This window comes from Aotus nancymaae, unplaced genomic scaffold (assembly GCF_030222135.1).
Source record: "Aotus nancymaae isolate 86718 unplaced genomic scaffold, 86718_ANA_hifiasm-v0.15.2.pri h1tg000006l, whole genome shotgun sequence".
NCBI classification, from domain to species: Eukaryota; Metazoa; Chordata; class Mammalia; order Primates; family Aotidae; genus Aotus; species Aotus nancymaae.
In genome coordinates this window covers 51,813,669-51,828,065 of record NW_026988417.1, presented here as the reverse complement: position 1 = coordinate 51,828,065, position 14,397 = coordinate 51,813,669, and the positions used below count along the sequence as shown (strand labels likewise).

General features: G+C 38.0%; 1 protein-coding gene across 4 annotated transcripts in view; it reads left to right on the top strand.

Annotated features, from left to right (window-relative positions):
• The first annotated feature begins 2,623 nt into the window (after window positions 1–2,623).
• AASDH (aminoadipate-semialdehyde dehydrogenase) overlaps window positions 2,624–14,397 on the top strand; it is a 44,449-nt gene continuing 32,675 nt past the window's right edge. Inside the window, exons 1-5 of one of the 4 annotated variants that reach the window (XM_012441060.3) lie at window positions 2,624–2,741; window positions 3,284–3,464; window positions 5,442–5,713; window positions 6,915–7,035; window positions 13,374–13,690. In XM_012441060.3, coding sequence (XP_012296483.1) covers window positions 5,484–5,713; window positions 6,915–7,035; window positions 13,374–13,690 — 668 coding nt within the window. In that variant the 5' untranslated portion in view covers window positions 2,624–2,741; window positions 3,284–3,464; window positions 5,442–5,483. Of the gene's footprint in view, window positions 2,742–3,283; window positions 3,465–5,441; window positions 5,714–6,914; window positions 7,036–9,476; window positions 9,579–13,373; window positions 13,691–14,397 lie in introns of those variants that run through there. The other 3 variants (XM_021670337.2, XM_021670338.2, XM_021670339.2) reach the window with 3 other exon arrangements.

Here is a 14,397-nt window from a genome sequence, read left to right as displayed (position 1 = left end):
CACATCAACTAATGGGCAAAACAGCCAGCTAGCATCAAATGCTGGTATTAAACTTATATATATTTTAATTGGATAAAAAGCCAAAACCCATCGGTATGCTGCATCCGGGCCTATCTTACATGAAACAATACACAAAGACTCAGAGAGAAGGAGGAAGATTTACCAATCGAACAGAGAGTAAAAATAAACTAATAAACAAAAAGCAGGAGATGCAATTCTCACCTCTGATAAAGTAGACTTTAAAGCAACAAAGATCAAAAGAGGCGAGGAATGACATTACATAATGGCAAAAGGATCAATGCAACAAGAAGAGCTAACGATTCTATAGATCAACGAGATAGAAAATTAACAAGGATATTCAGAACTTGAACTCAGACCCGGAACAAGTAAACTTAATAAATATTTATAGTACTCTCCACTTCAAATACACAAAACATACATTACCACCTCACACCTATTCCAAAGGTGACTATATAATTGGAAGTAAATCACTCCTCAGTAATCGCATAGCATTTCATAGGTTTAAATTAAATATTGGTTGGCTGTTAAAAAAAAAAAAAAAAAAGAATGATCACCCTGGATTATCACGTAAAAATGCTGTCTTAAACATAGTGTTCTACATTTGCTCCCTAAGACTCCCTCAAAATGATTAACAGGAATTTTAAAGAGTCATAAACCCTTGAGGGTTAAATAAAAGGAATAATGAAAATAAAATTCTATTCAGGATGCGATTTTGGGTAACAGAAATAGAAAAAAAAATAAAATTCTGGAATCAATAGCAAAGGGCTCAGTTGACTTGAAAAAGTTGAACTCTAAACCCCCAGTGAGCGAAACCAACAAGCAATTCTATTTGTATCACAGAAGTCCCTAAAAAGCTCAGAAACTGGTTTCTGGAAGTAGAAGTCAAGAGGGTAACTAAAAGCACTGGAAGTTCTTTTAGGAGAGTGTTACATGCTTTATGCCACCCCCAGCCTTATTCTGAAGGCTTTTTTAAAATTGTTGTTCAGAAGTAAAATGAGGTCTCTATTGGAGGACACCAAGCACCTGAAATAAGAGAATTAAGTGAAAATTGTACTAAATTCTGAGACATACCCCACCCTCCATACCCCTCTTCTTCTCCCATTTGATTTTCAACAAATGTCCCACGGACTCAAGAGCTTCCCATCAACTTTTAAATATCCCCTCACTTAAATACGAGCAGATAAGGACCACCAGACATCCTAGAAAAGCCTTTAATATGAAAGATAGATCACAAAAGCAACAGAAGAAAGAAAAAGAGGAAACGAGGAAAATAGATACTGCAAGGGAAGAAAGATTTTAAAAAGATATCAATATCAGAGAGTTGGAAGATGATACTGAATAAAACAATCATTTTGGCAGCAATTTTGAGTTAATTAGAGGCAAACAAAACTGAAAACGTTTTAAGAAAAAGCTGACCAAGAAGACCTGAACTGAAGTAGCAGTAATGGCGATGCATGACATTTAAAAAACGCAGGTTCTAGGCCCCTCACTAGAAAACTAGGGGATGAACCTTTGGGGACGGAGTCCAGGAATCTGGAATCTTTTAAAACATCACCCCTGGCAAGCTGGGTGATGGTCTCGAGGCTTGTAACCAGAGAACATAGGGTCTAATTGGATGTAAGAAGGTAAGAAAGTGGGAAGGTTGTTAACTGGCTGGCTGGGTGGATGATAGTGTTATCCCAATATAGAAACATAGACAAGATACGTTTGCCCGCTTCCAAACTAAATACATAAATAAATAAGGCTGTGTTAGTTTGAGTAGTCCATGGTACATCTTGGAAAAGTATAGTTGGCAAGTGGAGATATTTTTTGCTTAGATTAGTCCCACAGTTTTCTTGTCACCAACAACTATGGCTGCGAGAGCGTCCTATGCTTTTTTTTTCACGCAGTGTTTTGATGCAGAGCTGTCCTCGCAGTCCTTCCCCTGGCTAACCCCCTCCGAACAAAAAATCCCGGTTATTCTGCCATCAGGCAGTAGCTTTAAAACACCACTGTTATTGCCCTTGATACTGATTGTAATAATTGACATGTCTCCAACTGTTAACAATTCCCTTGGAAACAAAAACGTCTATTCTAGCACAAAACTAGTTTACAAAACTCCACCTCGGACCTGCTTTAATTTCTTTACAGGTCCTAGTAAAACCTCCAAATTCCTTTGTTATCGTTTCAATCTGCTTCTCAATTAAAATGTCAGCATCATGGTAACAGGAACTTCGTTTGCAGGCGTCACTGCTGCAGCCATATCTCCAGCAGGTTTTCAGAAAATGTCATTGGTTGAAGGCCAATAACTCTCTTATTTCACAATGATTTCATCTCTCTTCACATCAACTCTAGGCGATGCTTTTATTTTCACCTTATGAACGAGAATACTGTGGCTCAAAATTCAAGAGTCTTGCCCAGAGCTTTTTGGCAAGTACGAAAAGGGTTATGGCTCCAAGCTGGTCAGCTCCAAAGTCCTTGCAAACCCGGTCCGAGACCAGGCGCGACCCTAGGAAGCGACGGAGCGGAAAACCAAAAGTTAAAAAGCCTACCGAACTCTTCTCTCAGGTTGGCGCCTCGCACTGACGTCACGCGGCGACGCGAAAGATTTACGTGAGGGGCCCCGCTCTGGGGTAGCTTTACGGCTTCGGGGAGCGGCTGTTTCGAGGTGACAAGCGTCCGCGAGGAGCTGTTGAGGAAAGATCCGAATGCGATTAAACCTAATCCACGAGATTTGCTAAGTGAGTCGCGGCAGGACGCGGTGTCCGGCGGGGGGTCTGTGTGAGGGAGGCGAAATGCCGCGAGGCCTGAGGCTGCTTCCACACGATTTGCTCATCTTCAGGACCACTGGCTGGTCTCGGATTTGATATATTGGAGTCTGGCGTGCTGGTGCGGTTCAGATTAACCCTGACCTTTGTGTACACTCCTGAGTCACGAACCTCCGACCCTCTGCCACTCTATTCAAATGGAAATAAAGTGGTTTCGAAGAGCCAAGAAAGAATGTTTAGGAAGCTCTAAAGTGCATTGTTACTCGTTGCATACCGTAAATTAAGAAGCAAGTGGATTGAGAAAATAAAGTTTCTAGATTATTTATTCATCTTTAAAACAGCCAGTGACCTAGAGAGAGTCTCCATAGCAATAGAATTTGTTGACGCTCTTAAGATCTCTGGTGACTAAATAGCAGCTTCTACAGTTGTAAAGTAGCAAATATCTTAAATTTATTCCTATTACATATAAAATCTTACCTAAGTTTGCTTTTTTTTTTTTTTTTTTCCTTTTTAAGGTCTCAAACATTTGGGCATGAATAAGTATAGTATTCTCTACTGGAGAGAATGTTATTTGATTCAATGAATGAAAATGAAAACCTGAGACAGTAAGAATGGATTTTACCGTAAATCTCTGTAGCAACCATTGGGAAACTGGAAATTAAAAGAAGAGAAGCATCTTAATTATCGTATAGATGTGTAGGTATCCTTCTGCACTACCTTGTATGTTGCCAAATAAACTCATTCCTCATAATTTGAGCTCATGCTGTAGAAGGTCTTCTTTATATTTATATACTGATCATTTGTATGTCTGAGGAAAGCTTAAAAATTGTATCTTGTGCATAGAAAAGAGCTAGTATTTATAGAAATGCTTACCAAAATAAATAATGTAAGTACTAAAGTTGCCTTATATGTTTAAACTTTAGAAATCACAGCATTTTCAAACTTACGGATCTCGGCAGTTATTGGTTCATTTTACTCTATTTAGGATTCTTTTTTTTCTAACTGATGTTAATTAGTTGATATGAATGAAAATTTTGAGTCAGGAAATCAAACAGGTGTGAACAAATTAAACAAAACAAAACAAAACAAAACTTGACTAGGCCGGGTGCGGTGGCTCACGCTTGTAATCCCAGCATTTTGGGAAGCCAAGGCAGATGGATCACTTGAGGTCAGGAGTTCAAGACCAACCTGGCCAACACAGAAACCCTGTCTCTATTAAAAAAAAAATAACAAAAACAAAAATTAGCTGGCCATGGTGGCACACACTTGTAATCCCAGCTACTCGGGAGCTTGAAGTGGGACAATCGCTTGAACCAGGGAGGCAGAGGTTGCAGTGAGCCAAGATCGTGCCACTGCACTCCAGCCTGGGGAACAGAATGAGAGACTCTGTCTGAAACAAACAAGCAAACAAACAAAAACTTTACTAAAGTAGTCTACTTAATAAGTCTTATTTGCTTTAAAGTATGGAAAATAGAGTTCAGAGAAGGAAAAAAAATCACCTTTACCTTCAAGGAAACACTGTGAGTTTTTTTTACCATTGATTTCGAGTGTTTCTTTCTTGAAATACTGTTTCAAATCTTCTTTTAGTATAATCTGCATTAAGAAACCCAGAGAACATTGCATTGATATAATGCTTTATTGAGTTGTAATACTATATTTAGAGTCTAAATGAATTTATTGGGAATTTAAAAATCAAATAAACTATACAATATGAAGAGTTTACTTCTTAATTATACAATATGACTTTAGCAAAATATTAATATTGTAATAGTAATAAGCAGTGTTTTTATGTATAGTGGTCTAGAACTGAATGAATAGGAATAGGATTTTTTACTTTCTTCTGTCAAAGATTGATTTTGCTTTCATCTGAGTTTAGTTCCCACTGGAATCTAAAAGCAAACTTTATTTACCTTAAGTCATTTTATTTTATTTATTTATTTTGAGATGGAGTCTTGCCCTGTCACCCAGGCTGGAGTGCAGTGGTGCCATCTCAGCTCACTGCAGCCTTTGCCTCCTAGTTTCAAGCCATTCTCCTGCCTCAGCCTCCAGAGTAGCTGGGATTATAGGCGCATGCCACCACCTCCAGCTAATTTTTGTATTTTTAGTAGAGATAGGGTTTCACCAAGTTGGCCAGGCTGGTCTTGAACTCCTGACCTCAAGTGATCCACCCACCTTGACTTCCCAAAGTGTTGGAACTACAGGCGTGAGCCACTGCACCTGGCTACATTAGTAATTTTAAAGTCACCATACAAGATTTTCACTACTTTATCTTAACCAATCTATAACAGTTGCTGAAGGAAAGTGAAAAAATTAAGTGCGGGGTCTTTTAAATTTTATTTTATTTTATAATTTTTTATATATTTCATATTTACATTGTGGTCAGTTGAGAGAGAAGTCTCCATTTTTACCTGCTTTATTCTCATCTGTGTATACCACTCCCCTCCCAAAGATTTTTCAAGCTGTGATCCAGCATAGGTTGACATATCAAGTTAATTTTCAGCCTCATTGTTCTCACTAAAGTTACCATAGACATTTCATAAATTCAGAGATTCTTCATTTGTGTATCTTTGATATAAGATATAATTATTTTTGTGAGACGTGATTGTAGAGAAGTTTCTCCCTGTCCTTTCACCGAGCTCTCTAAAACTCCCTCTCCCCCTACTACTTACACAGGGTTCTCTGCTACAAACTGGTATTTAGATAAACTTCAGTGAAATGACTCTTCAGGAATTGGTGCATAAGGCTGCCTCCTGTTATATGGACAGAGTAGCTGTATGTTTTGATGAATGCAGCAACCAGCTTCCAGTTTATTACACCTACAAGACTGTGGTTAATGCTGCTTCAGAATTATCGAATTTTCTGCTGTTACACTGTGACTTTCAAGGAATTCGGGAAATTGGTCTCTACTGCCAACCTGGGATAGACTTACCCTCTTGGATTTTAGGGTAATATATTTTATAACTATACATTTGATGTTACTCTAAGCTAACATAATTTTTAAATAGAGTATACTGTTCTATTTACTATTGGATTTTTCTATATTGTTTGGTCAATTATAGAGAGGCTAAAAGAGTTCACGTTTCCCCTAGTATTATTTTAAATTATTTAAATTATTTAAATTAATTATTCTGAGCTTATTTAGGAGAGACTAGAAGTTTTCACTAATAGAACATTTTAGTATCTCCAAAATATAAGGGCTTCATTAATCTGTTAAAGGAAAACAATTATAACACTTTGCTGTTAGATAAAAGAAAACAAGGATTTCACAGACAACATGACTATCTTTTTTTGTCTGCAGCTGAAATTTTAGGCACTGAGGTATTCAATAAATCAGCAAATTAGAGTTTTGGAAAATAGTTGATATAGATTGAAATATGAACCCATTGGAAGGCATTATTCCAAAAATATTTGCAAAATGTTCAATCATTTAAATTGTTCTAGAATATTATCCTCATATAGTGATTTCTATATTAGAATTCTTCAATAAATATAAACTGCCAAAGAAATAGGGAAGTTTATTCATTCTATAATATGTCTTAGTAAATTAATTATTTAGTAATTTAATTTAATTATTTATATACTTAGTAAATTAAGTATAAAGCAAAAGATGTTCAAAAATTTACTTTCAGCTGGGCCCAGTGGCTCATGGCCCTAAATCCCAGCACTTTGGGAGGCTGAGGCTGGAGTATTATTTAAGGCCAGGAGTTCGAGGCCACCCTGGTGACTTAACAAGATCCCATCTCTGTAAAACAAATAAACAAAAACAAACAACAACAAAAATTTACTTTCACTCAATTATTGACAAAATTTATTGACAATTTACTATGTGCAAAGATCTAGCATCCTTAAAGTATACCTGAAACTACTTAAAATGCTTAACTTTAAAAAATCTTATATTTCTCTGTATTAAGTGATAAGAATTTAACATAGTAAATACTCAGAATTTTCATTAAGAAAAGATAAAATGACAGTGTTTATAACCAATTATATGTCAATGAAAACATTGGAAATTTCATATCAGCAATAAAGTGCTCCAGAAACCATTTTTATGCTGCTACAAAAAAAAAAGACGTAGAGAAATAGAAATGCTTAAACAAATATTAAATTAACAGACATTCTATGCTGACTATGTGCTTGTTTCTTTAGAATTCTCCAAGTCCCAGCTGCTTATGTACCTGTTGATCCAGATTCACCACCATCATTATCAACTCATTTTATGAAAAAATGTAATCTAAAGTATATTCTTGTTGAGAAAAAGCAAATTAATGTAAGTCTGGGAGTGTCAATTGTTTTTTGTGTGTATTACATTTATCTCTCAATTGAAGCATTCCTTCTTTCTCCCATCTGGATTCCTAAGTCTGCTAAATGTGGCAGGGTTTCTCAATCTTTGCACTATGACATTTAGGGTTGAGTAATTGTTGTGAGGAGTGTTCCATACATTATGGGATATTTAGCAATATCTTTGATCTCCAGTCACTAAAGAGCAAAATAAAAATATTTTTTGTGTTTTTAGTAGAGACAGGGTTTCTCCATGTTGGTCAGGCTGGTCTTGAACTCCCGACCTCAGGTGATCTGCCCACCTCGGCCTCCCAAAGTACTGGGATTACAGGCGTGAGCCACCACGCCCCGCCTTGTTTTTTATTTTTTAATGATTGCCAACCAAAGATATAACCAAGAAATACTGCTTTTGGGCCAACGATTGGTATTATATGTTTGGCAAGATGCAGCCCATGCTTCATTATTAATTTATTTATAAAACATTTTTACTAAAGAGGAAGAACATTATAAAAATATATTCAATGTAGCCTGTTTTTGCCCATTTTCTATATGAGCCAATTTGTATTGGGGTAACTTAAATGCATTCCCCCTCCCTGCCCGCCCCCCACTGTGTGTGTGTGTAAGAAGTATCAAGAACTTGAGATATATGGGGGACTTTCTAGAGAATCAAAGCTTTTTTTGTTTTGTTTTGTTTTGTTTTTGTTTATTTGTTTGTTTTGAGCCAGAGTGTCACTCTGTTACCCAGGCTGAAGTACAGTGGGCAGTAGTGTGATCTCAGCTCACTGCAGCCTCTGCTTCCCAGGTTCAAGCAGTTCTTGTGCCTCAGCCTCTCAACTAGCTGGAATTACAGGTGTGTGCCACCACACCCAGCTAATTTTTGTACATATTTTTTTAAATAGAGACAGGATTTCACCATGTTGGCCAGGCTGGTCTTGAACTCCTGACCTCAAGTGATCTACCTGCCTCAACCTCCCAAAGTGCTGGGAGTACAGGCGTGAGCCACCATGCCTGGCCTGGTCAATAAATATTTAAAAAATAAACATTTATTAGTATGTAGCCAAAGTTTCCTCTACTACTCAAATTGGTTATTCCATTGTACATAAGTAAGCGAAACTGAAATGAGGATGTGATATTTCTTTTTTTTTTAGCAACCTTAGTGAAAATTTTATTAGAGGTATCTGAGTATCAGTATTAATTGTCAGTATCAAGGTATTCTTTATGACTAGTAAGAAGTTGGGCATAGCAAAACTTTGCTTCCTATCCCATGATTTTGATGATAGTATAAGTGTTCTTCCTTCATTTAGCACAGGACCAATTAGTAAGTATTTTTAAGCATCTACTGTATGTATACCCAGCATCCACTAAAGTAGTAGTTGTCAACTGGGGCCAACTGGCGATGTCTAGACAAATTTTTTATTGTAATGATGGAAGTAGGGTGCTACTGGCATCTAGTGGGTAGAGGCCAGGGATACTGCTAAAACTCCTACATGTATAAGACAGCACTCCATAAAGAATTATCTGGTCCAAAATATCAGTAGTGTTGAAGCTGAGAAACCTTGCAGTAGGACAGGGTGATTGGGAGGGCATTGGTATGTAAGCCTGCCACCTTTTTGTATTGTAGTTGGAGAGAAAAGTTAATACTCCTGAACCTATAACATCTACGTGGTGTGATAATTGTCCTAAGTAAACATAGCTTAATAGATATAGTAGAATTTTAGTGGGGAAGGATGGTTTTGAGCTAGATCTGAAGAATATGTAGGTCTTTAATTTTTTCAATATTACAGGCCATTCCACATCCCCTACTCAATACATACACATATACTAAACACACAAAGAAAACACTGTAGGCTTCTGGGTTGTAACCTTTTTCTCATTATTTATGTTGATTTATTTAATGTGAAAACTTAGATTATATTTCATTAAGCTGTTTTTGTCAACCTAAAAAGATATATTTAAAGAAACCTTACTTTCAACATGTACAAATTCAGTTTATCATCTCTTCCAACTCACTTCTGCATTAATTCGTCTTCATCCACCAAATCACCTGAGCCAGAAACCTAACAATTTTCTTAGACTCACTCCATATCCAGAAAGTCACCTTGTCTTATTTGTTCTTTGCTGATAGACCCTTTCTAACCACTCCTCTTGCAATAGAATAGTAGTTCAGGACCATATAGTATATCTGAATTATTGCAAAAGACTCATTAAGTGGTTCTCACTTATTACTTATCTATTATTCTGTCCTTGACAGAGTCTAATCTATGCTATTGCCACCTTCAGTTGGATCCTGTCAGTTACGGGTTAAGATCTAAACTCCTTAGTGCTGAGTGTACAACGTTATTAAGGATTTGCATCTCATCTATCAACAATGCAACTCGCCCTCCCCCCCGCCCCACCCCCCTTTTCTTTTTTTTTTCTTTTTTGTTTTAGAAAGAGAAGAAAGAAAAAAAGAAAAAGAAAGAGGAAGAGAAAGAAGGAGAGAGAACAGGAATCTTGCTCTATTGCCCAGGCTAGAGTGCAGTCTAAAAATGGGTATTAAAAACCTCTTTTATGCCAATAATTGTGCTTAACAATGGAGACAGGAAGGAATAAGGGAGGAAAATAACAACCAACCAACCAACCAATATTTCATTTAAACCTATGAAATGCTATGCAATTGCTGAGGAGTGATTTACTTCCAATTATGTGGTCACTTTTAGAATAGGTGTGATGTGATACTTAGAAGAATGTATGTTTTGTGGATTTAGGGTGGAGAGTTCTGTAAATGTTTATTAAGTTTACTTGTTCCAGGTCTGAGTTCAAGTCTTGGATATCCTTGTTAATTTTCTATCTCGTTGATCTGTCTCTAATATTGACAATGTGGTGTTAAAGTCTCCCACTATTATTGTGTGGGAGTCTAAGTCTCTTTATGAGTCATTAAGAACTTGCCTTATGTATCTGGGTGCTCCTGTATTGGATGCATATATATTTAGGATCGTTAGCTCTTCTTGTTGCATTGATCCTTTTACCATTATGTAATGTCCTTCTTTGTCTTTTTTGGTCTTTGTTGCTTTAAAGTCTCTTTTATCAGAGGCGAGAATTGCAACTCCTGCTTTTTTTTCTTTTTTTCTCTTCATTTGGTTGGTAAATCTTCCTCCATCCCTTTGTTTTGAGTCTTTGTGTATCCTTGCATGTGAGATGGGTCTGGATGCAGCATACCAATGGGTTTTGGCTTTTTATCCAATTTGCCTGTCTGTGTCTTTTGATTGGGACATTTAGTCCATTTAAATTTAGGATTAATATTGATATATGTGAGTTTAATACTGCCATTTAATGCTAGCTGGCTGTTTTGTCCATTAATTGATGTAGATTCTTCATTATAGTGATGCTTTTTACCTTTCGGTATGTTTTTGGAATGGCTGATACTGGTTGTTCCTTTCTATGTGTAGTGCTTCTTTCAGAAGCTCTTGTAAAGCAGGCCTGGTGGTGATGAAATCTCTGAGTACTTGCTTGTTCACGAAAAATTTTATTTTTCCTTCACTTATGAAGCTTAGTTTGGCTGGATATGAAATTCTGGGTTGAAAATTCTTTTCTTTAAGGATGTTGAGTATTGGCCCCCACTCTCTTCTGGCTTGTAGGGTTTCTGCTGAGAGATCTATTGTGAGTCTGATAGGCTTCCCTTTGTGGGTAACCTGACCTTTCTCTCTGGCTGCCCTTAGTATTTTCTCCTTCATTTCAACCCTGGTGAATTTAACGATTATGTGCCTTGGGGTTGCTCTTCTTGAGGAATATTTTTGTGGTGTTCTCTGTATTACCTGGAGTTGAGTGTTGTCCTGTCTTGCTAGGTTGGGAAAGTTTTCCTGAATTATATCCTGAAGAGTATTTTCCAACTTGGATTCATTCTCTTCATCACATTCAGGTACACCTATCAAACGTAGATTAGGTCTTTTCACATAGTCCCATATTTCTTGGAGACTTTGCTCATTCCTTTTTACCCTTTTTTCTCTAATCTTGTCTTCTCGTTTTATTTCATTGAGTTGGTCTTCGACCTCTGATATCCTTTCTTCTTGATCAATTGCTTAATCAATTCGACTATTAAAACTTGTGCATACTTCGTGAAGTTCTCGTATTGTGTTTTTCAGCTCCATTAATTCACTTATATTCTTCTCTAAATTGTCTATTCTCGTTAGCATTTTGTCAAACCTTTTTTCAAGGTTCTTAGTTTCTTTGCATTGGGTTAGAACATGTTCTTTTAGCTCACAGAAGTTTCTTATTATCCACCTTCTGAAGCCTGATTCTGTCAATTCATCACACTCATTCTCCATCAGGCCTTGTTCCCTTGCTGATGAGGAGCTGCGATCCCCTGTAGGAGGAGAGGCATTCTGATCTTGGGTGTTTTCAGCCTTTTTGCGCTGGTTTCTTCCCATCTTTGTGGATTTATCCACCTGTCGTCTTTGTAATTGCTGACTTTCAGATTGGGTCTCTGAGTGGATGTCCAGCTTGTTGGTGATGAAGTTTTTTCTGTTTCTTAGTTTTCCTTCGGTGGATGCCCCTCCCCCACAGAGCTGGACCTTCCCGGGTTCAGCTGTGCTTCCTGTGAAACTCTCAATCCTCAGCGTTTCCAATTGCTGTTTTTTTGTGGGGGTGGGACCAGCTGAGCCAGATCACCTGGCTCCCTGCCTCAGAGTGTTTTTTTTGTTGTTGTTGTTGTTGTTGAACGGTGGATTCTCTCCCAGGTGTTCCAGTCGCCTGTTGAAAGGGTGCCGGAATCTGTGTAATTTCCCTTGCAGAGACCCACTGCGCCAGCTGAAACAGCGGCGTTGAGATTCGTGACGCTTTTTTGCCCAGGAATCTCCTGGTCTGGCTCCCTGTTTCAGTCCCCTTTTCAATCAGCTGAATGGGCGACTCTGCCTTCCCGGAGCTCCAAACGCCAACTAAAAGGCACCCAGTCCCGTATACTCCCTGTTTCAGTCCCCTTTTCAATCAGCTGAATGGGCGACTCTGCCTTCCCGGAGCTCCAAACGCCAACTAAAAGGCACCCAGTCCCCTATACTCCGCACTGAGAACCACCGCGCCGGAGCGCCGACAAAACAGCCTCGCCGGCCAAAAGAGTAGTGCTGGCGACCCGTGGGGCTCCTCTATTGGGAATCTCCTGGTCCGTGGGCAACAAAAATTCATCTGGGAATGTGGCGTCCACTCACTCTCTGTGCTTTCACTGGGAGCTGCAATCTGGAGCTGTTGCTAATTGGCCATCTTAAGCATCTCTTACATGACCAGAGAAGGGGGAAGAGAGCCCTTTATTTACCTTAATTGAAATGCTTAATGTTCACCTACCAGCTTTCGCAGGTCAGATCCTCAACGTTGGCTGTTGGCCTGACGTGCCGATTTTCATTATTTGCAGAATAGCTACTTATAACAAATATTACCTGTGAAGCAATCTCTAACCTTCTAGGCAGAGTGAAATTCAGCATTCTCTGTTCCCATTAACATTTCAGGCCTGTTTCATTATCATACAATGTTGCATTATAATTGCTTTTATATGTCTGGTGTTTTTGAAAGTAAGTACAGCACTTTGCTCTTGGAGTTTCATTTGTCTTTTTATCTCTGGGTATATAGCAAGTACTCTGCAAAAAAGTCATGTTGAAAGAGTAAATGAGTACACTTGGCCCTCTGTATCTGGTGGTTTCCCATCCAAGGATTCAACCAACTGTAGATTTAAAACATTTGGGACCCACACCTGTAATTCCAGCACTTTGGGAGACTGAGGCAGGAGATCACTTGAGGCCAGGAGTTTGAGACCAGCTTGGGTAACATAGTGAGATTTTGTCTCTGCTAAAAATAAAAAAACTAGCTGGGTGTGGTGGTGCACACCTGTAGTTCCAGCTACTCAAGAGGCTGAAGCAGGAAGTTCACTTAAGCCCAGCAGTTCAAGGTTGCAGTCAGTTAAGATGATATTTCTGCACTTTAGCCTGGGCAAAAGAGTGAGACTCTGTCTCAAGAAAAAAAAAGAGAAAGTATTCAGAAAAAACAACAAAAAACAATGCAACAGTTAAAAGCTAATACAAATTTTAAGATATAGCAACTATTTACATAGCATTTGTTTTGTATTGGTGATAAGTAATCTAGAGATGATTTAAAGTATATAGGAGGATGTGCATGGGTTATATGCAAATACAGCACCATTTTATATGAGAGACTTGTTCATCTTCAGATTTTGGTATCTGAGATGATCCTGGAACCAATTCCCCAGTGGATACTGAAGGATGACTGTATTTCATATTATTTCTATATAAAAAAAAGTGTTTTTTAACATACTAATATGTAAACTTTGTCCCCCATTTCACACAGAAATTTAAATCTTTTCATGAAACATTGAACTATGATACATTTACAGTAGAACATAATGACCTAGTGCTCTTCAGACTTCACTGGAAAAATACTGAGGTGGACTTGATGCTAAGTGATGGAAAAGAGAAATATGAAAAAGAAAAAATAAGAAACAGCATAAGTTCTGAGCATGTCAATGAAGAAAAAGCAGAAGAACACATGGATCTGAGGCTAGAGCATTGCTTAGCCTATGTTCTACATACATCAGGGACTACAGGAATACCAAAGATTGTCAGAGTGCCTCATCAGTGTATAGTACCCAATATCCAGCATTTTCGGTAAGTTCTATTCTTTGACTCTTTCTTAGAACCTATATTTTAGGCTAGGTGCAGTGGCTCACCCCTCTCATCCTAACACTTTTGGAGTCTGAGGTGGGCAGATCACTTGAGGTCAGGAGTTTGAGACCAGCCTGGCCAACATGGTGAAACCTGTCTCTACTAAAAAAAATACAAAAATTAGCCAGATGTGTTGGCAGGTGCCTGTAATCCCAGCTACTTGAGAGGCTGAGGCAGGAGAATTGCTTGAACCCAGGAGATGCAGGTTGGGGTGAGCTGAGAATATGCTACTGTACTCCAGCCTGAGTGAAAGAATGAGACTCTGTCTCCAAAACAAAACAAAACAAAAACAAAAACAAAATACCCCAAACAAAAAAACCTTGTATTTTAAAGGGAAAAAAAGAATTTTAAAACATTTGTTTTTATAACTCTTGTTCCTAAATTGATAGTCCTAAGAAGTAATTAAGTATTTTTTGTTTCGGCTCTATCTGAACTTTAGTTCTCTGCAGACTAGGCCCTTCACCTGTTTCATCCAAGCCTAGGGCCAGACACAGAACAAACAAATGATATGGTTAGAAGCTTTGCATCTTAATTATTAATAAAAAGGGAGGAAAGCTTTTCCTAGCAGAAGTACTAGCAGAGTTATATGAGAAAGAAGGAGTTTGTCCTGCTAGAACATGTCAGAGCAGGGCCGAAGAAACAGTGAAAGA